Below are 25,759 nucleotides of genomic sequence, written 5' to 3' on the forward strand. Positions count from 1 at the left end.
CTACAGTAAGCTTTGATGTGGTCATCAGAAACCTAACTTTGCTGGATTTTTTTTAATTATTTTTTTTAAAGCAGTGCTCCTGTACCATTCAGCAACAAGTATACAATAGCCATCGTCTTAACAGTTTTATCTGTTTTCCAAGGAAGCTCTTCTAAACACCACATTTTCAGGTGATGGATACACAAAGTCCTTCAGCAGCCACATGTAGCCACCACAGCCACACATAAGAACACCAAAATAAGGTTTTTGATAATTTCAATTTTTAACCTTCCCAAGTAACAAAGCACCAACTCGCCCAATTCCCTGACAATCTCACCAAGCTCAGAAATTTAAACTGAGAAACCAGTTTTAAGTTTATGTTGCTACAGTTACGAGAGGACACCTCTGTTCACAAGTAGAAATATGGTGTCATATAGAGCTGTATTTGAAAAAGTTAACTGCTGGCAAAACGGTTAAAAAGTTAACCCTCTTTCCTCCTATCTATTTCTAAATAGCAAATTCTTACCCAGAATGAGATTCAGGGTTTGCCATGAACAAAGGACAGCTTAGTAACAAAGATGCTTTTTAAATCTTGAACGATATAATGATTTGCAGATGTCTGTGATGAAAAGACCCACTGAGTATTTTCTAGATACCGTCTGGTTTTTTTTTTACCTTGCATTACTCACAACCATTCCACAAATTCTCCCAGTGCATACTTAAGATTGGGAAGGGCGGATGTGAGTTTCTGGGTGCCGTATCCTGGTATAGGGGATAACTCAAGGAAATGAGGCACTCTATCAGTAACCAGCATGAAAGTACAGCATATATTCAGTATCCGTTTCAGCTGACGCGTAATTCTTCTTACCCTTGCAGGGAAGCTTTACTACAATTCTGACAGCAGCATACTGCATTACAGCTGCCAGAACTCCTATTAACAGTGGATAGTCTTTATTAATAGGGCCAAATCTCCATTACAGACTCAAATAGTATTCTATCCCGGCTTAAAGGATGCTAAGATATTAATATTCCTGAATTTCCCGTCTGGGAGCTGCACAGCTTCTCAGGTCTCCACAACAGCAGCATCAGGCTGAGCACACGCAGCGGGGAGCTGCAACCCATGCAACAGCATCCTCGATTGATGCAGGCTCTGCTGCTGCAGCTGCAGGACTCCCCTTTTTACGAAGTTCAAGGGAAGAGCACACCAGGTTCGCTGCCCCAGCACATAAAGCCTCTGCCTGTGTCCCACCTGCATGTGCCTTGTTCTTCAGGCCTCGTGCTCCATCACGGACCAGCCCAGCCCTAGGCCGGTGCAGGGGGAGCAGAGCCACCCTGGCGTTCAAGCTCGCCTTGCCCCGTGAGGCAGCAGTCGGGACGGGCCCTTGGTGACCACGCGACAGGAGCGTCTGCAGTCGTGGCTTTTAGAACTTAGCACCTCTCGTGCACAGGCGTGCATACAGCAAGGAAGCAGGGATGACGGAGATCAAGTTCAGTGCTTCAACGTGGACTAAGAACGAAGCAGACAGACAGCTGTGCCGGCATAATCAGAAGGTCCACACGGCATTAATGCATTTTCTTCAGCAGAGGGCAACAGCTGATGCGTAGGGAAGAGTTCAACAGGGCAAATGGATAAAGACAATTCCTTCTAAATACTCAGGGCTCATGGGCTTCCCGAGTCAAAGATGGCATCCTTTTTGTTTAACAGTGAGAAATGGGCTTTTCTCTCCTGATTTTCCTTAATCCCTTACTAAATCAAGAGCTAGGGCATCCCAAAGTGTTTTGCGACAAGGCACTTTACAGCCTGCTGAGGCACTGCCAATGCAATAGGGAAGAAAGTCCCATTTTATGTAAGAAATCAAGTAATGCCACCAATAAATGCCCATTCTAAGAAATGAGGACATCTTCCATTTAGTAGCTCTCTTGTAACAGAAACTAAACTGTAACCAAAAATGGTAATTATTTAAAACCTCAAATACCTAAGGAAGGTTAGTTCTAGCCACTATCCCCTGTAATATTTTCCACTTTCAGATCAAAATAATTTCATCTGTGATTCCTTGCCTTCCCCGTAATACTTCATTAGACAGCAGGCACTGCTCCCCAGCATCCCTACCGTCTGGTCCAGTATCCCATCTCACACTGATAGGACACAGCTCAACCAAACACACCTTCAAAAATCCAGCGCTGCTTTCCAAAGAAATATGTTCTAACCAGCTCTAACACATTACGCAGAGACTTTGGAGCCTCTCTTACAACTCATGGCATGGGCATGGCAAATTCATCTCTCCTTTACAACCACCTCTTAAAGCAACCTTCGCGTTTTTCCCTTGCAACACAACTCAAAGATGAATTTCCAAAACAACTGCAAAGAAACCGCGCCAATACCGATCAATCAGTAAGCGCCGTGTAGACTTGCTTTAGATTACCGCGTGACAGAACTGAAGCCAAGAAAAGTATCAAAGATCAAATGAATGCTAGTGAACAAAGACTTTTCAGAAGGGCTTGATCACAAAAGCAAAGGGGTTTGTTTGGTTGGGTTTGGTGGGGGTTTTTTTTAAGGCAACTCAAATGCTTGTGATAACAAGCTTCCCCGAAGAAGCAGCACTGAGATTTAAGCAGCAGTAATTTAAGAAACCGACTGACTTTCTCTTAAAGACAACCTTGCAATTATTCAAATAATGCAGGCTTTTAAGGATCCTTCCTCTCAAGATTAACTTTGAATAGATGCAAGTGGAAGTACATTACTCCTTTGAATTTTGTGTTCTTAAGGCAAGTAAGTTCTGCAATATTAATCAGCTGTAAGAGCTTCTGCTGAATAGCAGAAGAGTTTCCTTCTCTTTCATATGTATAGAACTGACAGCTGTTTACATGCAGACAGATGTCTGGAACAGTGCAAATATTCCAGTGAGGGTATAAAGCGTATTGCACCGTGGGACTCTCCATGTGGTTCTGGGGGACAAACCGAGATGCAAAACCAGAATTAATGCCAGGGATTTTACACAACGCACAGGGCTTGCAGTTTTGCAAGATCATCCCCAAATGGCATAAACTATGGGTCATGCTTAACCTCCCATCCCTGAAAGCCTCAAAGCTGAAATTTTCAGGAGTCGGCACTCTGCACGCACTGATGCGGCACTGCCTGCCATTCACAGATGTAAGAATAGGAGAAAATAGGAGCCAGGGCCATGAGTCATGCTGCAAATACTAGCAAAATAAGACAGACAGCAGCTATTTGCAGGAAAGAATGCTTTCCAAGGTAGAAGACAATGGCGAAAGAAAACTCCAAAACATTTTTAACAGATATTCTGATAAACACATTATTTATATGTGAAGGGCATTCAGTAAGACTGTATGCCAGATGCTCATCGAAACTACAAGTCCGTCCGTCCCCCCCCCCAACCAAAATACATGATTATTTACCACTCAGTATTGATAATCATTATGGTACTACTCCATCCTGCGTGTCTCACTTTGAACAGGAAAAAGGTAACAAGTATGTTATGCAGCACAGAACTATTCGTAGCGGGCTGTTTCTTTGGAAAAGGGAAAGGAATGGACATCCATCCGGAGCAAAGAAAAAGAAATTACGCTTCAAAACAGGAAGATTTCAGCACAGGCTGAGCCATGTCTATATAACACAGAAGTAGTTAATCTGGACTCCAGATAAAATAGCGGTTTCCAACAGCAGTTAAAATAAGTAAACCAGGACCAAGTTATTTATTCAGTGTTCAAAATGTGAACCAAATCTCCGTTATTTGGATCACAGTAGCAGATTAGTGCCCATGAATCAACTCTGGGTGCCAGGGACCACCTAATCGTGAGCTGCTATACCATTTAATGCAGTACACAAAACCCATTACGCCTGCACATAGGCGGACAACTACAAGGTGTAAATCAGACGGGGCTGAAGAGTAGCAGCAGCAGACAACACAACAAGCAGGGGGGAAAATGTCACTGAAGCTTTTCCTGCATCAGACTTCTGAAGAACTGCAAAATGTTTTTTCTTCCTCAAAGCTCAGAAAAAGGAGGCCTGCAGGGCAGAATGAGATGATGGGTCAAACGTCCAAGTGAAACATGAAAACTTAACTTGAAGAAACAGGACGGTTTGATAAACGGGAGATTCGTTCTTTAACAGAAATAGCTAATGGTGTTCTGTACGCTGCTTACGCTGAGCATACTCAAAACCAGTCAGCTCAGAAGCAGAAGCCATATGGTTATGGTTTCTAATTTGGCCTGAAACCTATGTTAAGTCTAATTAAAAGGGACAGGGTACAATAGTGTAGACATTATCACCACAATACTGGAAACATCACTTCAATCAAGAAAAGAGAAGAACCTGCATCTGCCTGTAAGTAACTGTACTGGCACAGACACATCCTTGCAAAAATTAAGACAAAATTCCTGCCCTCTTTGCTGCTACGTAAAGGCAGACGCACACACACACACATCCCCCACACCCCCGCACACCCCTCCTCTTAATCCTAATCTACTCAAAGTGTATCAGTCTACTAAGGAAAGCCTTACAAAATTGCAACAGCAATGCAATTCCAGAGGTCATATGGTTGGGGTGCACATGTGTGCACACCCACATAAACATTTCCATTTGGATCAGTAAAACATTTTTCAAATAAATCTCCCAGATGTCCTCAGTTACGACACTGTGGTCTGCATCACTGAGCCTCCGAGTATGCTTACCTGATTCCTTTCCTACCAGACTTGAAGATGCTCTTCCAGAGAGCACCTACCTCACGCCAGCTGTCACTGGGCATTCCCTAAAGCAGATCAGAACAAAGCCAATTCAAAGCAAAAACGTCTGAATGTGTATAATGGGGACACTGGGCTCTCAACACCAACCATTTCCCTCTCAAGACGTACTCATGTTGCATCACACTATTCTCTAACGTACATAAAGTCACAGACAGAGCTGAGTGAACCAACCACGCTCATGCAGTGCCGGGAGCTGTGAATACAATTTTGCATATTCATCTGCATATAAATTAAGCTCCCACTGGCAAACGAACCTGGTATCTTTTAATCTCTTTGAGCATTTTTCCTGGTTTAGAACTTTGCACCGGACCGGGGCCTTGTGCAATGTGCCACTTATCCTACGGAGTTACCCTGCGTTGCCTAATTACTAAAACACTGAGTTAACTCCTGGGAACTACGCAACTGATGGGGGGCGACGGGGAACACAAAGATGCAAGAGAGAATTTGGTTTCAAAAATGTTTCAATACATCTTTGTTTCTTGCCCAAGCGTTAATACCAGTAGGAGCTGGAAGTATAAAACACAAAGTTTCCACTGCGACATGAAACGTTTTCCATTCGAGTTCACTTCTCTGCTTCCTGAAAAGCCTAAGTACACACAAGGGGAGAAGGATTTCCACGCTTATTTTTCATTTGTTCCTCTTGCCTCTACGAGGACTTAGCCTGTTACCTTCACGCTGCACTTTGCATCCCTGCCTTTCCCAGAACCAAGCTATGTCTCAGCTGCTAACATCTTTTTTGACACTGCATAGTAGAAGAAATGCACTTCCAGTGGCATTGCTACCACAAGTTCTAGCGAACAGTCACACACGGAGGACAGAGGAGGAAGCAGTTTCGCCAGGTGGAAGGATCTCAGCTTGGCATCTACCAGAACACACCCTTCTTCACCACGGTTTAATATGAAGGAGTGGGAAGAAAATAATTTCGATCAGCATCAAACTATTATCTTGAAGTTAACAGACCAACTCTTGGCATTTGCTTTCACCCTGCGACGGCTTCAAGGTGTTATGCCCCTACTCAATTCAGTAAAATTACAGCAGCTACTGCACTTCTTAAATTAGGTGACTAATCTAAAAACCTGCCCGTCCTGATTAGTATCCTGTTTGCTAACTTAAAAGTTAAGAATTGGTTTTGGTCTATTTGCGTTAATAACAGAAGAAAATAAAAAATGGTAAGCACTAAGAAGTCAGTGTTACATAAATATACTTACTGAATAACCTGGCTTTGCAACAGTTAAGTGAAATAATCGTATCAGCATAAAGCTTTGGTTTTTCACAAATCAACTATTTAACAAGAAGATTTACGCTTACTTTTTATCATCTTTTAAAATTCATTTTTATTCCAGTAATATACAAGTTGCTTAAAATACACATGCTGTTTATAACTGCTTAGCAGTTAGAACAGCTCATCTCTTGTGCATCATTCCAACAAATAGGTTTTGGACAAAAACCCCACAAAACACACTTCAGTTCGGGACTGGGCAGACCATCTGCCAGAAGCACCAAGCAGTAAACGAAAGGAATGTACTGCAGAAGCAGCACCGCGCTGTCACAGGTTGTCAAATCCAACCACCGCCGTGTGTCAAACCGCTGATGAAACAGACTGCTGGCTTAGCACTGAACTGATACAAGCCAGAGATTTCACAGAATTATTTTGATTGTCGAAATTCAGCTCGACTCCTCAACAGAGCCAAAATAGCAAATGTCAACTAATAATCTTGCCTAGAAAAAAAAAAAAGCCGTTTTGACATCTTAAATTAGGATGCAAATAGCAGCTCAGTGTGTGTAGTATTGGCAGTTTAATATCACTGCAAAAATGCTTTGTTATAACCATTCATCCTTTTGGTAGGACGCTTTTCCCAAAGATTATGTAAGATAGAGACAAGCAGTTCTTTCCGAAATTAGTTCTGATCAGTCTGCTCTGATCCTACCATTCAAAGTATGGAAAGGGCTACAACTGGCATAGCAAAACTTCAGAATTAAGCTTCCACTGCTGCTTTTCCAAGACAGTTTACTTAATATAAGCTATGGAAAAATAATTAACCAAAACCACCTGAGGTTGTACACTTCAGATGAATTAATCTTCACATACTTTAAATCTAACAAAAAAAAAAAAAAGATAATAAAAAAACCTTTAAAAATTTAATTTGGGAAAATGCAGATTCATTTGCAGGCAAGCAAAAAGAAATGTTACTTGCAGGATGTCTTTGATAAACATCTCCTGTAAAGTATAACACAAGCTAAGTGGAAAACTACAGATCACAGCGCAGCCTAGTTTCTTTCTCCTCCCACGCACACGTCATTGTCATATTAGCCGTAAGATTACTCAGTCAAACCCCGAGTCATGCATGGCTTCGTACTTCTTCAATTTCAAAACACTTTCAAAGATCAGGTACAAGTATTTAATCTTGGACTTCAAGTAAACTTAGACAGGGCATTTGTTTCAGGCTGGTATTTATAGCTTCTTCCAGTCAGCGCAAAGCACCAGTGGAAAAAAGCTCACATCAACCTGTAAAAGATCTCATAGGTTATACCCCTAAACGTGTATTACAGCAAATCCTATTAGGAACAACAGGATCACACGTAAGCTTTATTTTCAAGGATTGACAGTTTTGCACAGTGCCTAAAATTTGTAACAGGAATATGGCAACTCAATGAAAACAACCTACTTGTGGAAAAAAAAAAAAAAACCAAACCTGCCTACAGGACAAGAAAAATGTAATTCAATAAGGCACTACGGACGAGCTGCAGATCAAACTGAAGCCACACAGAAGGAAAAAAAATATTTTTTTGCTGGTTCAGCACTTGATAACTTGAAATTTGTGCTCTTCACACAGCAGTGATTTAACACGTCCTTCCAATCGATCTGTCCAAAAAACCCACTCTGAAATCTTGCACATTTCTCTACCTTGTTGGGCACAAAACACAGCAGCTATTCATAAAACTTGAATAAAACATGAAAAGCAATAAATAGTTACAGGGTTATGGCTGGATCGAGTTTTTATCTTGGATACAGAGTTCAGAAGCAGCCTGTTGGCTAAGCCATGTCTGAATTCGGCAACGATTTCATTCATGTGTTCAACACTACTGTCATGACGAGCTCTATTAATGTCACTTGATCAAAGTAATGCGTGTAATCCTGCTAAGGGCGGCTGTGTTTAGTGAGCATTTCTCAGTTGCAATGTTGACTTAACCAGGTTAAGACGACTTAATCTCTCCCCTTCGGTTCCCTCCACTGAGTGGATACAATTGTTTACCGTCTCCCAGTGAACTGGACTGAGATTTATGTTAAATGTTTCCTTTTAGCAGGTTATTTTTTAAACACAGATGGGTTCCTCAATTTAGCTCAAACCACAACCTGAAGGAGCAAGGGAACAAGAGCGAGCAGGTGGAACAAAAGGAGAGCAAAGGCAGCTTCACCAAACGCTTCTGTCAGTATTTTTTTGTCTTTTTCAGGCAAAACCAGTCCTTACCGTAAGTTGGGGTTTGTTGGGTTTGAGGGTTTTCTTGTTTTTTTAATGCATAATGCCAGAAGATCTCAGCTTTTCCTGACAAATGCATTCCACACTAGTGGAATAACTTTCAAGCAATGCCACTGTTGAAAACAAGGAAAGTGCTTTTCTTGGGAAACTCCGTGGTCCAGTACTTGAGTGAGCAGCCCAAAGGCAACACTATGATAAATCCAGTTAGTGGCAAAGAGGTTTTTCCATACCTTTTCCTGTACAACCCAATGTGTGCATAAGAAGGGAAAAAAAAAAAAGCCCACTGATTCAAATTTGTTTGTACGCGTTCAATTCTTATTGCAGAAGTGAGGAATTAAGGGAAATACACAAATTTTCGCTGAAGTCAGAAGTCATTAGGCAATGGACAAGCATTCAGGTTAGTTTTTAGTTTGAGCAACAGACCAGGAATCGCCAGTGTAGACTGTCCACGCAGTGAGTACTTTCTTCCTCGTGCTACCAAGCATAGAAAGTACACGTTTTACCCTCTCAAGAAAATGTCAGTCTTTTATAGGTGCTAAATTGCATTCTGTCAATACCAGCATGGAAGCTTTACAAAATATACTCAGTGCAAAAAAATATCGGCATCTAAGAAGTTAATTCTGAAAGACTCATTTCTAAAGTTCACCTATTCTGAAACACAGAAAAAAAAAAAATCACGATACAGCACTCATCTAATACCTTGAAATTTCATGCTACTTTGAGAAAACATGACATGGAGACTGCTTTTGGGTATGTCTGCTTGAAAAATCCAGTGCTTTTTTGTGTTACACCTCCTTTGTCCCACTTCATGCGACACAGTAAGTCTTCCCATATGTCTCAGCTGCACTGAAGAGCACTAACAGAAGGATTATAGTCTTCCCCCTCCCCCCCCGGCTCCTCAAACTGAAAGGCTCCCACACCTTTTAATTATGATTTGCAACTCTATGTTCTTACCTTGGAATATTCAAAGGTAATCAGTATTCACCTTGTCTAGGTTGGCTACCTATGGCCACAGGCAGAACTAGGATCAGTACTGAGTTGCAGGTCTGAGAGCAGAGGCCATCCCAGAAAATTTGCAGTTCAGAGGATTTGGTGGTCCTTAATGACACATGGGACAACAGAAACTCCGAGCTGACAGTATAGCTCTGGCACAAAATACCAGGCACACTCATCAACTTGTAGGACTGATCAATCAAAAGGTTAAGTTTGGGGATAGAACAGTTCTCTTTATCTTACATTTCTAAGTTGTTTTTTTTCCATATTCCTATTAAGAGACCTAACACATGCATAAGACCACTGGGAATGGTTCCAGAGTATTCCTACAAAAAGTGGTTCTTCTAATTTGCTGACTCTAGCCCAAAGCTGTGGTGAGAGGGGCAGGAGCAAAAAATCTCAGAAAGAATTTTTACGGACCCTACTTTCAAGCCTTTAGTCTGAGTAGATTTGGACCATAGCAACAAAAAAATTCTTGTATACCTTACTGGTTTTTGCCTGATAATTGAGAAATAGTTTAGCTGTAGAAGAGGAACTAAGCTCAAAGTGTCCAAAAGGTGGGCATATCACAGCCCCAAAGAGTTCCCCAACTTACATGCTAGAGCATGAGTTACTGAACCAGTTGAATTAAAATTGTAAACAGCTGCAAACAAACTTTTGCAGATGTTACTCATGTATGCTTCACACCCATAATTTGCAAGTCAAGTAATGCCAATATTTATGTACTGTAAGTACATAATTATGTTGCTATGGAACATAATATTCCCCGTGTAACTCAGGCTCAGGATAAAGAGATATAATTCACTTAAAAGCAGAATTCTGGTTGAGACTTTACATACCTATCATAATGTACACGGTACTGCAACTTTTATGCTCATTATGATGTGTGTGAATAGTCCATGATTTCAGTGAAACTCCGTACGTTAAAAACAGTGTTTAGAAACACTGTTATTCACTAAGTCAATAATGTCTGCAATCTTTTATTACGCATATGCTCCAAGTTTCAAGAACTGGACTTTAACATTAGAGTACAATGGTCAGGTTTCAAAAGCACAAATATGGTCGAGAGTCCCGCTGACTACAAACTGGAAAATACACTTCAGCTTTCTGGATCTACTGAGGCTTAACGATACCACCTGTTGCTTCCGGGGGAACAGAGCTGTGTACTTTTCATCTCAGCGTGATGCAAAGTGCCATACCTCTAACATCATCACCTAGCAGAAAATAATTAATACTATAACTGCTAGTTTCTACAAGAAAAAAAAAAAAAAAAGTGATGAGACAGTAAAGAAGTTCCAGAGATTTATTTTTTTTTAAAGATCATGTAGTTATGGTCAGGGTAATACTTTTAGTTCATTTTTTTCATTCCCAGAATGAAAATTCCCTTAAGATGCAAACTGAGATTAAGAGTCTATATCTATAGTTTAGGAAGATAATTATAGCGTGTCTAATTACCATCAGAACAAGCTTTACAAGCTTTTTTAGTAACTCCATGTAACAGCCATATGATTAGAGAACATTAAAGTTTAAAATCTGAATGCAATTACAGTAATTTCTACTTCTAGGTCCATTATATCACTACAGGGTCAAAAAGGCTGTTTAATTCTCACCTTTCCCACTTGAATTAAGTTTATTGCCAACTGAGAATTTCCTAGAGCTGAAAGCATTTTCCTTCATAAGGTATAATATTGCTGTAAGGTTTTTCCCCCCCCACATAATTTAATGATACACACATTCAAAGTTGATGAAAACAGTTTTCATATAAACCCTCAAGTATGTGAAGTATAAAAATTAAACAAGAAACACAAAATGCTATTATAGAACAGAATTTGAAGCATATAAATATTTAAACATTAAAAAAATATTCCGTATTTACCATAACACCCACAGCTGCTTTAGGCTGCTAAAAAATACAGCAAAAAAGATACAGTTAAATTTACATACCCTGTACTTCTGTTTCTCATTCTATTGTAACATGTTCACTGATGGGAAGCTGATTTTAACAAAAATGATTATTTAATCAGCAAAAGCTGAGGAACTCTTCTTCAAGAAATACTATTTCAGTTCTGAAGAAGGCCTCCTCACTTATCGATAGCCTGACTTCAAACTCTGGAGGCAGCTAAGAGCTCCCATTCTGTCCAGAGTCACAAAGCACCAAGAAGCAATACTGCTTTCCAAAAGGGCATTACAGCTGACAGAACTTATTGGTCATGCGTCCTCCCAAATGAAAACACACCCTTTGCATGTTTTGAGAAACAAACCAAATTTGTCCTCCTTCCTCCACCCTTAAGTCCACATTTTTACATGGAAAAAATTATTATCTATCAATAAAGAAATATTCTGGCTTCTGGAAGACCAAAAAAACCCTTAAAAAAATTACATCAAGTGAAACTACCGTATAAAAATTTTAACTGGCTGGCTACCTTTATGAGAAATTTTAGAGTGTGATTTAGTTATTAGAATTCTTTAGGAAAAATAACAGGGAAAATAAGTTTTAAAAAAAATTCTTAGAACTGTTAGACTGCTGAACGTATTCTGAAACACATAAAGAGAGAGCTTCTATTATAACATGCAACTGCTGCGTCTTGCAAAACTTATGGAACTCAAAGGGAAAGAAGAAATACGAGTGCATTTCCCTCTCAAGTTCCCTCTTTCTCTTATTACACCAGTTCTGGATTGCAACGATGGCGAGAGTGCTACTCTCTTCACCAGACAACAGGAACGTGTTATACACAAAACATATGAAAAGGCCTTAAGCATTAGAAATAGGTATCCTGGACAATCAAGTCATAAAAACTTCATTTAATGGAGATTACATGGATCCCACTACCGCAAACTTTCACCTAATAGCTAAACACAATTTGTGCTGTCTGCACATTTTTAAAAGCCTCAAATACTGAGCAACCTGTAAGAACAGATAAGATTAACCACACTTAGCATCAACAAAATGAGTAAGCTCCATTCACAGTATGAAAGGGCAAACTCATACTGACTACTACATAGTTTGGGTATATGGGGGGGGTGATGATTTGGGGTACTTTTTTTAACCAAAAATAAAAATAATCTCACTTTTCCACATGCTATAGGCACTTGGCCTTATAAAGATAACACCAATGCCAAATTTGAAGCTTTCAGAAAGGTTCAATCCTATAGGATAGACATTTCTTGGGAGAGTGATAAAAAAAGCACACACAGCATTTAATGTTGCTTTCTTTTAACAATCATCTGGAAGGGAATGCTTCTAGGTTGTGCATTACTATTATGCAACCCCAGACTTGCATTTGAAAAGTGAAATTCCCAGTTATCGACACAAAAATTTTGCACTTGAAGGTCTTACTTTTCCAGATATAATCTTAAAAGCCAACAAATTATCTCAAGTGCAGATGTGAACTGGGGCAAAAGCCCTGTTAACATATATAGGAAGAAACATCAATACTGAAAAGTTAAAGCAAGAACTTTGTCTTGGTCTCAGTATTACTACTCACCCGCTTTGGCCCACTAAAAATCTTCCTGGTGTTTTCCTTAGATTTATCACCTTGTTTATTTGTGGATTTCTTATTGCCTTCAGGCACACCAGCTGCATCCTCTGAAAACTCCAGAAGATCTGTAAAAAGTAAATATAGACATGAAACAACCCTATTGAAAGCTGTTTAACTGCTAGAGCGTTTCTTGCATCTGACATTCCACGTGTCTAACCTCTGAAATGATATAATAAACAAACAATCCTCATCAGAAAAATCAGCTTTGAAGCCAAACACAGTTCTGGATGGATCTCAGGTTTACTGACTGGACTGTCATAACACATAGGAGACACATTACAAGGTACATGGTCACAATTATTGTAGCACCTCTTGCCCATTGTGTAAGCTTCCAGTTATTATTTCCCATTTTACACTCCTGTGAATCCCAGGTTACCTCTGTGCCTACTTACAGCTTTCTGCTACAACTCTGAGCAGCAGTGAATTAAACAGTAGATGAGGTTCTTCAAAAGTGTGAGATTAAGAAAATTTGAAGAATACTTCCCACTACAATTACAAGACTGAAGAATTGATCCTACTTCAGTTCTTATGAAGGCAGCCTATTTATATTTGCTTATTCTGCTATTAGCAGTATTAAAAAAAAAAAAAAGGTCATTACCTCAGAAAGGAGTCAGCTAGAAGGAACAACTGAAGCGGCCTTTCAATGTATTCAATACTTGCCTTACCAGTATTTCCAGTACTCAGTTTTAGACTGTAAATCTGCAATTCACTGATCTAATTAAATTCTTGCCCTATTTTTTTTTTCCTTTAAACTTGTATTGTATTTGAAGCTTTATCCCTTGGAGAACAGCTTATGTTCTTTTATTTGGCACAAGCCAGAAGTTACCATAAATTTCAAGATGGAAATAAAGACAGGCAGAGAGAAGCATTGTTTCATCTGATAAACAGTTTAGAAAACCGATCTATTCCAGAGAAGCTGCCACTCTTTGAAAACTGCACTGCAAAAATCCAAGCAGGTTGGATGGGTTACTCTAATCCCAAGTGCACTCACATCCAGTAAACAGGACCGGCCAAGCACCTAGGTAAGGAGGCAATCAAAAGCAAATCAGGCAAGCAAATTTCTAACGGCGCTCACAAGGGCACAAAACTTCTCATCTGAGGGATATAAGTATTCTTAAAATAAGGCTCAACAGTTTCTTAAATTGCAGTAAATTTCAAGGGGCTGGGAGCACCAGGGCAGGCAGGATGCCCACTGCAAGGCACTTACTGGAAGCAGCCTCTTGCATCCCAGCACACTGGTTTACAGTTTAGTGGTATGATGCCATCACAGGAGCTTAAAAACACAACGTGAACAATTCCATCCAAAAATAACTGACTTTGAAAGATGTTTTGATAAAATTAGTCTAACAGAGGAAAAATTTTACAGACCAACTCTCATCAACTTAAATAAAGCAAAACTAATTCCAAATCTATACAAAAGTCAACTTAGCCCTTTGCTGGAACTTACCAATTAAAGGAGTCAAATCAAAATTGCTTTGATACACATCCTTACAAATACTGAAATACTTTTGAAGAAACCAGGCCCTGGATGCAATTCCCAAAGAAAGTCAAACCAACAGAACTGGATCCTCCTCTTATATATTAAAAGCTAAAAAGTAACTCACTTGACTACAGTAACTACAAACACGCAAGTCGCTCTAGAAATGCAAGACGTGTTTTCACCCACCAAATCAGCACAATAATTTGTGCCTTATGCTAAAGACTTGGAGTTGGTATTGTGGTTACTAATGATTAATAGTGCTCTATATCAACTAAGCCGCAATTTTAAAATAATCCAAGTTTCTTTGTTTGAATTCTACTCCTATGTGATCCTGAACTATGCCATTTAAATTAGGTTAATTTTAAATTCAAAGAAACTTCTTGATAAAGATGTTTCAACTCCTGCTTACAATAATTTTGCAGTTTTTGATGTTACTAGCGTATCAAACATTTTTATGATTAGCTTCATGAGATTATCTGGAATGATTTTATTTGAGCAATGCTCTTTGAGGCCTTCTAGGTATCCTAAAAGCACTCTGCATACGTATCTTACGAGATTTTCAAATCTAAACTAAATAGAGCGTGGGGGAGAAGTCTTTCGTTACCATTAACTGAGCCAGGCAAAGACACGAGTAGTCTGGTAAGCAGTGACACTAATGAAGCTTGTTTTCCAGTGGGTCCCTCTTGTACGGATGTTCCCCCTCGCCTCACAGAAAAGATGAGCATATCAACCTTTTTCTCAACAAGGGAGCATGTAAGGTCTTTTCTACTCTATCCAATAATTTTCAAGGCATTTATAATCCTTGAGATAATATGCCTGTCTCAGCTAAAATTGGAAAGATGTTCAAAGACCAACTAGAAGGCAACACCACAGTAAACTTCCCGGGGAAAAACCAACCCAGTTTTGTTTTAGTGCCTGAGGGTAATTCTGCAGAAGATTTTGAAGTCCAAGAGGACTCTGTCTTTGGGGACTTTGATGTACTCTTAACTGGCTAAAAATATTTACCCAATTAAGGTGATTCAATTTTTGAGAAGACACAAAGGAAGAAAAAAAAATATAGGGCAAGTTTGCTCACCAGAAATGAACTGAATGCTAGATGCTGATATACAAAAGCTATTTTATTATCCAAAAAGATTGTAGGAATCTCATCTTGATCACTGAAAGGAAAATGAATGTATGACACAAAGGTTAAGCTGTATATCAGAACTTATTTACAAAGCAAAAGGCTAAGCTGCAATACCTACGCTACAATAACAGGATAACTGATACTGTAATTTAAATCAAGAATACAGTAGTTTATCATTATTATACTGCTTATGAGCTATATATCGAAGAAGGAGGTGAACCAAATAAAAATAATCACGTTAGGACAGATCTTCATACCTTCCCTTAGCGGAAGGTTTCAGGGCAACTGCCCTGTCCTGTTTATCTCAGTCTAGATAGAAATAGGGAAATGTTTAATTTTAGTCAGCACTTGTTCTTTTTTTAATGCCTGTCACTTTCTGTAATAATTTTATTGTCACTGGCCAAAATGAAATGTAGTAAAAGAGCATTAACATAGTCCTAAGGTGCCCCAGTTGAACAGGTGGGAAATAAAGCATTCTGAGACTGCAGGATCAGAAGTTAAATATATTAGAAATCTTAGTGACCACCCAAACCAGAGACAACCAAGGGAGGACCTTTAGAAAAAGACAGAAACAAACAGATAAGCACAGTTATTTCCAGAACTATAACACCGTCTTCAAAGTTACAGATTTGCTCTTCAAAACTGAAGCTTAAAAAGTTATTTTTGGTTAAGCCTTACTCTTCTTTATCACTAATTCTGATTTCTCTTGGATACTATTCCCCATTGATTAATATACTCAAGTAATTCTTTATCATTAATTCTGATTTCTCTTGGAGACTATTCCCCATTGATTAATATACTCAAGTAATTTTCCTCCGGTATCAAAAGCTTCTCTTTGCTAGAGTCACCCTGTATCCTGGCTAGTGAAACGATACAGGTACTGTTTTGGATCCAGTGCAGTCTCATCAGCACTTTTAGCCCCTGGCATCCTGGCAGACTATAGCTGGGAGTTTCATGAGTGAAAGGGGCTTTTGCTTCACTGGGCTGCTACACTGACTAATATGAGAGAATTTTAGATTGCAATAGCAAAAAAAAAATGGCAACTTTAACTAGAACTCAAAGCTACACCAAAAATCGCAGGCTTATAAAGATATGAAGTAGTTTCATTAAAAAGAAAAGTCTGTGAACAGCATCTAGGAATTTAAAAGCTGAAGCATTTTTTTGGGTTTTGGTGGTTTTTAACCATTTCAGCAGGCAAGCCTACTGTACAAGTGAACAACAGAAAAGACACTTCAGTGAAAGACAGTCTAAATAAAACTGAATTTATCTACTTTGCCTTTTTTCCTGCACTAACAATATTTTCTGTCTGGTCTTTAGTGCTTCCTTAAATTTAACTTGCAGAAACATTTAAATATGTATTATTAAACTTACTTTCACTCAACCATGAACTACTAGACTGGAAGGAATAGTCCATTTCCAGTTCAATTAGAAAATCTTTGCATGGTGTTTTATACTAAGATTCTAAAGTATGTTTCATAAAAATAGGCCTAGATTGTGGTAAGTAACCAAATCCGTATTATGCCAAAAATTTTGTAAGACTGTAACAGAAAACATCAAATCTCTTGAAAAACCGACTATGCCATATGATATTCTCTACACACAGAAGGTCAAAATCAGTCTTAGGAATTTCTGGGGCTGGAATTCAGAGAGGCAATCTGGCATCTCACCTGCCAACCTGGAATGCGAACACAGGATTTTTATCTGTGGATTTATTCATTAGTACAAAGAACAACAGCAAACACAGAACTCTGGTAGCTCTAACACCTCTCAGTACTGTGTGCAACTTCAGGAAAAGGTTTTATCATGCAAGATGTTCTGAAAGCTTTTTCCGAGGCTTGGATTCAAAACTGGCATTTTCCATGGATGCAGAAGCCACTTTTTTTCATTATGTAAAGACAATACCTCAGAGCAATGTCACCTATTTTACCGCAACTTCAGGCTTAGATCCAGAAGTCCTTGATAAATTCTCAGACTCAGCATCATTATATTTATATACAGCTGTTCTGAGCGATCCCGATGCCCAAAATTTTCAAAGGTCTGAGAGAAGACAGCACAAAATATAACCAAGTCCTACAAATTTTAGGGCAACATCAGTCTCCCTATTTCTACAATCTGTACTACAGGATTGAGCTAGGGAATGTGCTGCAACTTGGGGAAATAACTTCACATCACCCTTTCAAGTTTCAGAAGAAAAAATGTAAGTCAAATCTCACCTGGCTACAGTAGCACAAAACAGGTATCAAATGAGCAAAGGAGATGCAAAATAAAGCAGAAGCATCTCTCAGCAGATGCACTAAGAGGGACCTCTTACCTGAGAAGCGGAGAAGTGTATTAAGAAACTAACAAAACACAAATTTACATCCACCTGTGCCATAGGAATCTCTTAGGAAAATATTTCAGAGGCATAATCCGTGCTACCTCGGAGTATAATGGCCTCCTTGGTGAACAGAGTGCTGAATGCAAACTGCAGATATTTTGAGACTCCAGAGGACAGCAGCTGAATGGGTTATTTGATGGGTCAGCATCTCAGCTGCATTAACTGCATAAATGATTTTTTTCCTTGGAATAAATGGCTGAACAAAGACTCATCAGCAAGAGGGACTCAGATGGAGTATTTCGTAAGCACCCCTGTAAGTTGAACCCATTTTCCAAAGAGGCTGGAATGCAAGTTTCTTATAATAATTAAATTTTATGAAAACAAATAAATGTTTTTTTTGTTTGAAAACACAATCTGCTCATATAGCATCAGTATCAATTTGGCCCTTTTAGAATTTACAAAATAACCTAGTGGTTACATTTACCTTTGATTAAAAGGCTTACACACCGTTCTGGTTTTAGAGACTGCTATTAATTAAAATAGAGAAATTAACAAGTTTTCCTATGCTTCTCCAACATTTGCAAGGCCGGGCTTGAGTCCTCCCCTCTCCCCATCACAATGAAATATGTCTTGCCAAAGTCTATAAAATGTAACAACTTCAGTGAACGGATAAAAACTTCTTGTGCTTCGTATTCAAAATGGAGGACCAAAAAGTTCCCTAGAACAGCAGCAGTGTTTTGAACTACTTATTCCAACATACATGATTCTCTGGCATTAGACTTTTTCAAAAAGAAAAAGCTAAAAAAAAACCCCTTTCAAAGTTATTCCTTTTCTTCTTCACCAACACACCTCAACCTTGAACAAAGTCATTATGCAGGACCCAACCAACCACTACGCAAGTCTAATTTTCCAAAGGCACTCAAACACTGGAACTTGCTCAGCAAATTCCACGTGAACATGTGAACAGTTTTGCTCGTGTGTGTGTGTGTGTACATGTGCATACACACGCACACACCACCTATGCAGAAGATGGATATATCTGAAAATTGGAAGCAAAAGCAGAAATACACCAATAAGTAGAGGCACACCCAAAGCCAGTCATCTGGGGTCCCCACAGCCTCTCCCTCGAGCTGTGCATCCTCTGATATAATGGAACTTGAGAAAGGTCCAAACTGTTTACAAAAGCGTTCAAAAATAACAAAAAGGAAGAAGATATTTCACATCATTAAAAGCCACTTAAATTTCTGCACTCAGCTCCATAATTCTGGGTTGATGTAGAGCTTCTGTGGGAAGGTATCTGCCTTCCAGGCATAGGTACTGTATGCTCAACACACCAAAAAGGTAAGAATCTTCTGTTCAAAAACTCTACCTCTGGCAAGATATCAAGGGGTATAAAGCATACTTCAAGACAGCTATGAACACCGGACAGGACCACAGCAGAAATAAGCAAGTTCAACTTTTAGATTTCCAAATCAGTAGTACTGTTGAAGAAACTCCTAGGTATACTGCAAAAAGAACAAAATACAGAGGTCAACTAAATTCAGATGTGAAGTATTCCAGAAGAGTTCTGCTTACCTGCATTGGTACTGAGCTGGCTATCCTGGGAACAGTTTTCATTGCCATCAGAGGTCGACTGTAGCGAAGAAGATGGTGCAGCTCTACTTCGTTTTTTGTTAGCTTTCCTTTCCGCTACCTGCCATTCTTCATCTTCATCCTCACTTTCACTCAAGTCATCAAACCCAAAGTACTTGATTTTGTAATTGGAACTCCCAGAACTTCTAGAGGCGCCTTCATCTCCCCCTCCCTCATCTTGATCATCAAACCCAAAAAACTCTAACTTGACATCCTTTTTGGATTTAGTATTGCTTGGTCGAAACCTGGTTGTAGTTTTTGTGGTAGCCATGTCTGCTTTTTTTCTTAAGCGTCCAGCTTCTCCCAAGTCAGTAGGGGCTGCTGTGGTAAATTCATCGATTCGTTCCATGGTATCCTGTATAGTAACATTACAAACTGACAAGCAAGATGGATGTAGAACAGTGTAGTCTCTAGTCCGTCCAACCGTCCCTCTAAAACTGGTCCCACTACTTAAAGAAACTTTTCTTGCTGGGTTCAGACCATCATTATTTGACTCATTGTTTGCTTTGGATAAAGACTGACTAGTGCCATCCATTAGCTTGTCAAAATTTGTTGCCCCCTGCGGTTTTGCTTTGTTGGATCGACAATATGTCCTACAGTTGCTCGGCCTAGGAATAGTTTGCACAAGTTCTTCACTAATGGCTTCCTTTGGATTTTCAGTATCTTCTTTATCACACTCCTCATCCTTGCTCTTCATCTCCGAGAGATGTTCATTGTCAAAATCTAATATATACTCTCCAGTTCTGGTGTCTTCAGTCTCATCCTCCCATTCATACAAGTGAGTTCTTAATGGCCCCTTCGTCTGAGATGTTTCTGATGGCGAGTCTGCTGGTTTTCCGATGTGGGAGTCCCAAGAATCAGGCAAGTCCTTGGCTTCAACGTTGTATCCAGAAGTGTCTGTAGTTTCAGCATTGGTTTTGTTACTGTCTTCAGCATTCTCGTAGATGAAATGACTGTTCTTCTCATTATCTTCATTCAATTTCTGTATTTTATCTACAAGAAAAAATAAATTCATTACTAGAAAGTGTTATTAAAAAAATAATCACCCTTGCACACACCTTTGAAAAGTCACAATATAACAGCAAATATTCAGTCTTCAATGACAAAAAACATTAAAGAGGTCCTTATCCTCCTGGTTTATACTTTTTATAGCAAAAATTTTAAACTGAAAGGCTTAATAAAATGTTCTCACCATTTCTAGCAAAAATACACACTAACCTGAAATAAGCATCACGTTGAAAACACATGCATCCTGAAAAACCAACAGTAAACCCTACATACAACCACTTATTCATCTACACAACTTACACAAAAAAAAAAAAAGGAGAAAAAGTCTGCAGTGAAATTTTCAGTGAAGTCAATCACCATTCAGTGTTCCACACACAAGTGACTTACAGTGAATAATGAGGGATAAAGGGTAATTATAAAGCATTTTCTAATTATATAAGAAAAACACTTCCTTCCTATACATTGGTTATAAGTGTTGTAATTTATTCTTATGTAAACATACCCCAAAGTCCTTGTTTACATAAAGCTATCGCAACTACACTAGTGTTTCAAATGAAAGTTTTCCCGATAGATTTTGGTGTCTGATTTGCTCCAGATGCCCTACTTCAAGTACTTTTCGCTTTCGCATAGAAACTTGAAAATAAGAGGCAATGTCACTGGAAACAAAACATGTGTGAATCAATGAATTAGCTAAGTTTGCATACATTCATTTTTAATACTACAAGATGCATTATCGTAGCCTACTGTAGGCAGGAAAGGGGATGCATGGGCAGGTTACAGCTGGTCCTTCAGATATTCCTGGTTTAAGAACTAGACAGTAGTGAGGCACCACCACAGCAGAAATGAAGATTGGCACGGGCCACAGAACCTACTCATGAAGTTAAGTAAATTTGCTGAGAATTATCCTATAATTCACTGCCTAACACAGTAACTGTACAGCTACTAAAACCAGTGAAAGTAATCCACTAACGTATCTGTACTAAAAATGCTACAGTCCCTGTTACAAACTGTATCATAAGTTTTGATCAATGTACCCTGAACAGAACAGCACACAACTTCAGCAGCTGTTATTGTTTTGCGGCTTCAAATTAAAATATTTGGATTTCCAGAAAAAAAAACCCAGAAAATACAATTCTCGTCACAGGTTTAAGTTAAATCATTCCTGAAACTCAGGTTTTTACAGTTAACTTCCTACAGATCTGAAGAAAAGCTGCTGCCAAAAGTTAGTCCTGTACTTCTCCAACCCATAGCCACACTTGCATCTTAGGCTGTCGAAGAGAACAAATTCCACTGCAAGAAAGGAGTTTTTGTAAGATTTGTTTCCAGCTGACCAGCATCCACACAACAGCAATGCCAGGAAAGACAGTACTCAGCGTTCCACCTGCGGTCCTCTAAAGTGGTAGGGAAACCATTCCCTTTGGTTTCCTTGAATACCAACGAAGGAGTTTCACGAAGATTGCATCTACATCTGCCACACCGTTGTTGCGCCTCACATGCACACACTGATACCCAGAAATACAAGTGCCTTACTTCCTGGAAGCAAGACGAGCAGAAATTTCTTTGAAAATTGTCTCTACTGTAGAGACAGCATAACCAAGCACAGTGACAGTAGACACCTTGGTTCCTATCAGCACTCACTGTGCTGGCTGCCCGGGCCAGGTGAGGCAAGGTAAGAACTCTGACTGGAACACAGAAGACCCTGACACATAGAAGAGTAGCACATGATGAGATAAACTGGAGAAACAGAAGCAACCGGGACAGGAACAAATAGGAAAAAAAATGCTAGAAGAGAAAATGCTTAAAGACACAGGCACAGAACGCCACAGTAATAAGAGGCTCCACTGGCCAAATGCAACCCCTAAAGTTCAAATTTGTTAGGTAGCAGATGCTTCCTAAACTCACCAGTAAAAGGAAGGCTTTAGCATCCTTCAGCACAAGTCCTGACTGCATTAAACAGCATCAGCTACCATTTCCCCAAGTGGCACAGATGTTTCACAGCACTGACCAGAAGGTTTCAACCTTCCTGATGAGGAATGTGAGCATCGGTAACTGTGCCAGGGACTTCTGTTCATTTGTCTTCAAATTAAACCAGCATCATCTAAATGCCACCCTTGCACATATGGTTTATAAAAGAACTTTAAGGTGCAAGCAGAAAATTCTAGTAAAAGAAGTGACTAGCAAGTCAAGTTTTGCAGGAAATTGCTTTAATCCTAGCTAAAATTCCTCAGGGAGATAAGACAAGTAGTATCACACAAACTGCATCTAAGCCTTCTGGGAGACCAGCTGAAGTCTGTCACAGAAGTTTACATGCTCAGCTAGAAATAAAAAAAAGCTCTTCACAGAATATATGAAATGCAAAACGAAATTTCCCAAAGAACATCAGTCCCAGCCATCTCAGTGATGGAATCTTGTTTAACCTTTTTCCATATCAATACGTTATACAAGAAATCTTGTTATTCCCATTTCAATTTCATGCTTGTGGTAATCTAAGAGGCCCAACCAAAACTAATCTTTCTGTAATCCAAGAGTGAGTTTGACAGTGTACAATGTTCCTTTTCCCCCCATATATTTAATATTACTGTGCAACTGAAACCTACCACAGTACTTAGGCATAGAAGCCAGAAAATGAAAAAATTTTCAGACTTTCTCACTACAATACACTATTTTGCAGCCTCGCCACTATTGTTCCATATCTGAGTGCATATTTACCTGAATTAATAAAGTCTAAGCAACATCTAAAATATGCCCGTCTTGGCTTCCTAAACAATACTTTACTGAATTATTAGGAAGAAGTTTCGATATGTGTATCTGGAAAGGGAATGGACTTCCCATCCTAAGGACGTCTGGGATTTTAAAGAGCTGCCTTATATACACCAGGACCAAATCAAATCTCATCTTCCCAGGGAAAGAATAAAAACACGTGTGCGTATGCACATTACAACCCAAGAGTCAAACAATTCAGGAATCTGTTTTGAGACGAAGAAAGCTGAACTTTAATTTTACATTGTCTTAGCTTGAATCATTATCAACTCAGCTACAGTCTGTACTCTCAAGCAGAAAAGATGATCAACACATCAAGCCTGGAAAACAGACTGAAGAGGCCAAAGATATATAAAAATATGTATAGCTCACACACATCAGTAGCACTGACAAAAAAATTAATGGAAAAAATTACCAAGGAATCTGTCTCCAACGAAACACTAATCAACTATTCTAAAAGGTTTTTGGTGGGTTTTGGTTTTTTTTGGTTTTTTGTTTTGGTTTTTTTTTTTTACCCACTCTGCTACTAGCACATAACAAAAATCATGACTACCCTATAACACATACTTTCACCTATGTTCTCTTAGAATTCCAGATTTTCAATATGCAAAAAGCAAAGATATTCAGGGAGTGCATATTTGAGTCTTTCACTTAGATCACTTCATCTAAAACATACTCCCTGAATTCCTCTGTTCATCATCAGTTCAGAAGCAGTGTTTAGCAGTTGAAGTGACTTTACTTTTTCAGCCCCATGCCAGGAAGTTACCCGGTCAGTAACGAAGAGCTGAAGCCATCATCTACCACGTCTTTGTAAGAAAGATGATCCTTATGACACTTCTATCAACTACAGTGCTGCTTTTATTTAAAAAAGTTCTTCTACCATGCATTACATATTTCACCAAGTAATAATAAACCCAAACATAACTACAATTCATTCTCAATGAAAATATTAATTTTGATGATGTGGCTACATACACTGATTCTAAAAATTATTCTAGAATATTTTAGAATGTGCTAAAATTAGCCTAATATTTGTAGGACTCTGAGCAAACAACACAGTCCCATCTAGTCGTCTGTGACCTATTAAGGGAACAAATCTTTCTACTCTCTTATTGTGGCAGCCTCATTTGGGCAAACTGAAGCATCAGTTGAGAGATGCATCATGACATGAACAATCCTTCTTCACATCTATTTTCTCCATTTCAATTTTTAGTACCAAGCACAAAACTGAGCTAGCTATTAATTCCTCAACGCCAGTCCCCACTGCCTCTAGGAGAGCCACCAAAAACGCACAGGTACTTCAAGGCATTAGTACACCCACGTATTAGTAAAATTTGATCAGACTGGGTTAAGGCAGCAGCACCATAGCTCTAGTCCTTCCAGACTTGAATCCCTTCATCTGTAAATATGAGTAAGAACACTTTCTCCAGTCAGCTCAGATGAGTAATAAATAACAGATCCATTCTCTCCCAGTCAAACAGCTTTTCTGATGCTTGGTTTACTACACTTCCAAGAAATGATCTTAAAAGCCAAACACTCATCATTAACAGCTCTTCCTGTAACAGAGTGGGACTTCTGTTGCCTTTGTATAAGCTATGCATCATTTTAAGTCTGTGCATAAGTAACTCAAAATTTTTATTTTCTCGGAAAAGACTCCCCAAGTATCAACAAACTGTTACATCTCATTTTTCACTCTCAGTAATTTAATACAGCATGCAAAGTTCCTCTTAAACAGCAAGTAAGTGGCAGTTAACCTCCCCCTTCACTTTGCGCCTATCAGACACCAAAATTACAAAACCACCCAGTACTTCAGAAGTCTTAGTAACTGCAGCAGGGAGGTTTTTCCATCTCCAATAATAGGCAAGGCTGATGCAAAATGTAACCAGTAACCCATGTACTGTACACCAGGTAAAAAGTTTGGCTTTAAAACTAGATCATCATAATGCTTTAGTGGAAAACTAAGCACTGGCATTTAGAGGAGTAGTTCCTCGAAGGATACTTCGTCAAGCCACTGTTTTCATCTCATCAGTGGGTCAACAGCTGTCAGACTGAAGCCTCTACACCAGGAATTATAGCAAATGACTTGCTAATTGCCCAAAGGTATAAAATACCTGCAATTCTGATAACCTTGATTTTAAAAATTACTATATTTATCTGTAGTAGCTATTACAGCAGAAGCTAGCATGACTGTAGGAAACTTTAATTTTGTTTACAGATACAGAAAGCGCAGAGAAAGTATGAGAAAATGAACAAATTCTGAATTATTAGATATTCTGTAGTTCAAAAGAGGCATGTAATTTCTCCTCCCAGTTTTAACTGCAGTTAGGCTCTTTTGGGACTCAAGTACCAAAATAACTCTCCTAATTTCAGATCAGCAATAGCATATAACTATATAATCCACCGGTCTTTTTTTTCCCCCAGGTACTAGCACAATATTCCTAAGAACCATAACAATCTTCTGTAGTAATCATGATTTGTTTTTGGTTTAAATCTCCAGAACTTAATTGCCAGAGTATGAGTGCACCAATCTAAGTGACTGGCAGGTCTAAATTAAACGTTAACTGATAACGAAAAACACCCACACATTTATACATGTCTTGCTTTATTTTATGGTCTAGTTTATGTCACTGGCAAGATAGGGATGTCTTAAGTATTGCTGATGAACTAAAAAAAGTCTGAAAG

At 39.0% G+C, this 25,759-nt stretch overlaps 1 protein-coding gene across 3 annotated transcripts in view; it reads right to left on the reverse strand.

The window, feature by feature from the left end:
* Positions 1-25,759, reverse strand: part of WAPL (WAPL cohesin release factor) — a 68,840-nt gene that overhangs the window by 29,934 nt on the left and 13,147 nt on the right. For 2 of the 3 annotated variants that reach the window (XM_035890032.1, XM_035889942.1), the window contains exons 2-4: positions 19,253-20,302; positions 13,746-13,772; positions 12,701-12,819 (exon numbers count right to left, since the gene is read on the reverse strand). In XM_035890032.1, the coding sequence (XP_035745925.1) occupies positions 12,701-12,819; positions 13,746-13,772; positions 19,253-20,302 (1,196 nt within the window). The remainder of the gene's footprint in view (positions 1-12,700; positions 12,820-13,745; positions 13,773-19,252; positions 20,303-25,759) is intronic. The other variant, XM_009649106.2, reaches the window with a different exon arrangement.

Source organism: Egretta garzetta, unplaced genomic scaffold (assembly GCF_000687185.1).
Source record: "Egretta garzetta isolate BGI_Z169 unplaced genomic scaffold, ASM68718v1 scaffold280, whole genome shotgun sequence".
Classification (NCBI taxonomy): Eukaryota; Metazoa; Chordata; class Aves; order Pelecaniformes; family Ardeidae; genus Egretta; species Egretta garzetta.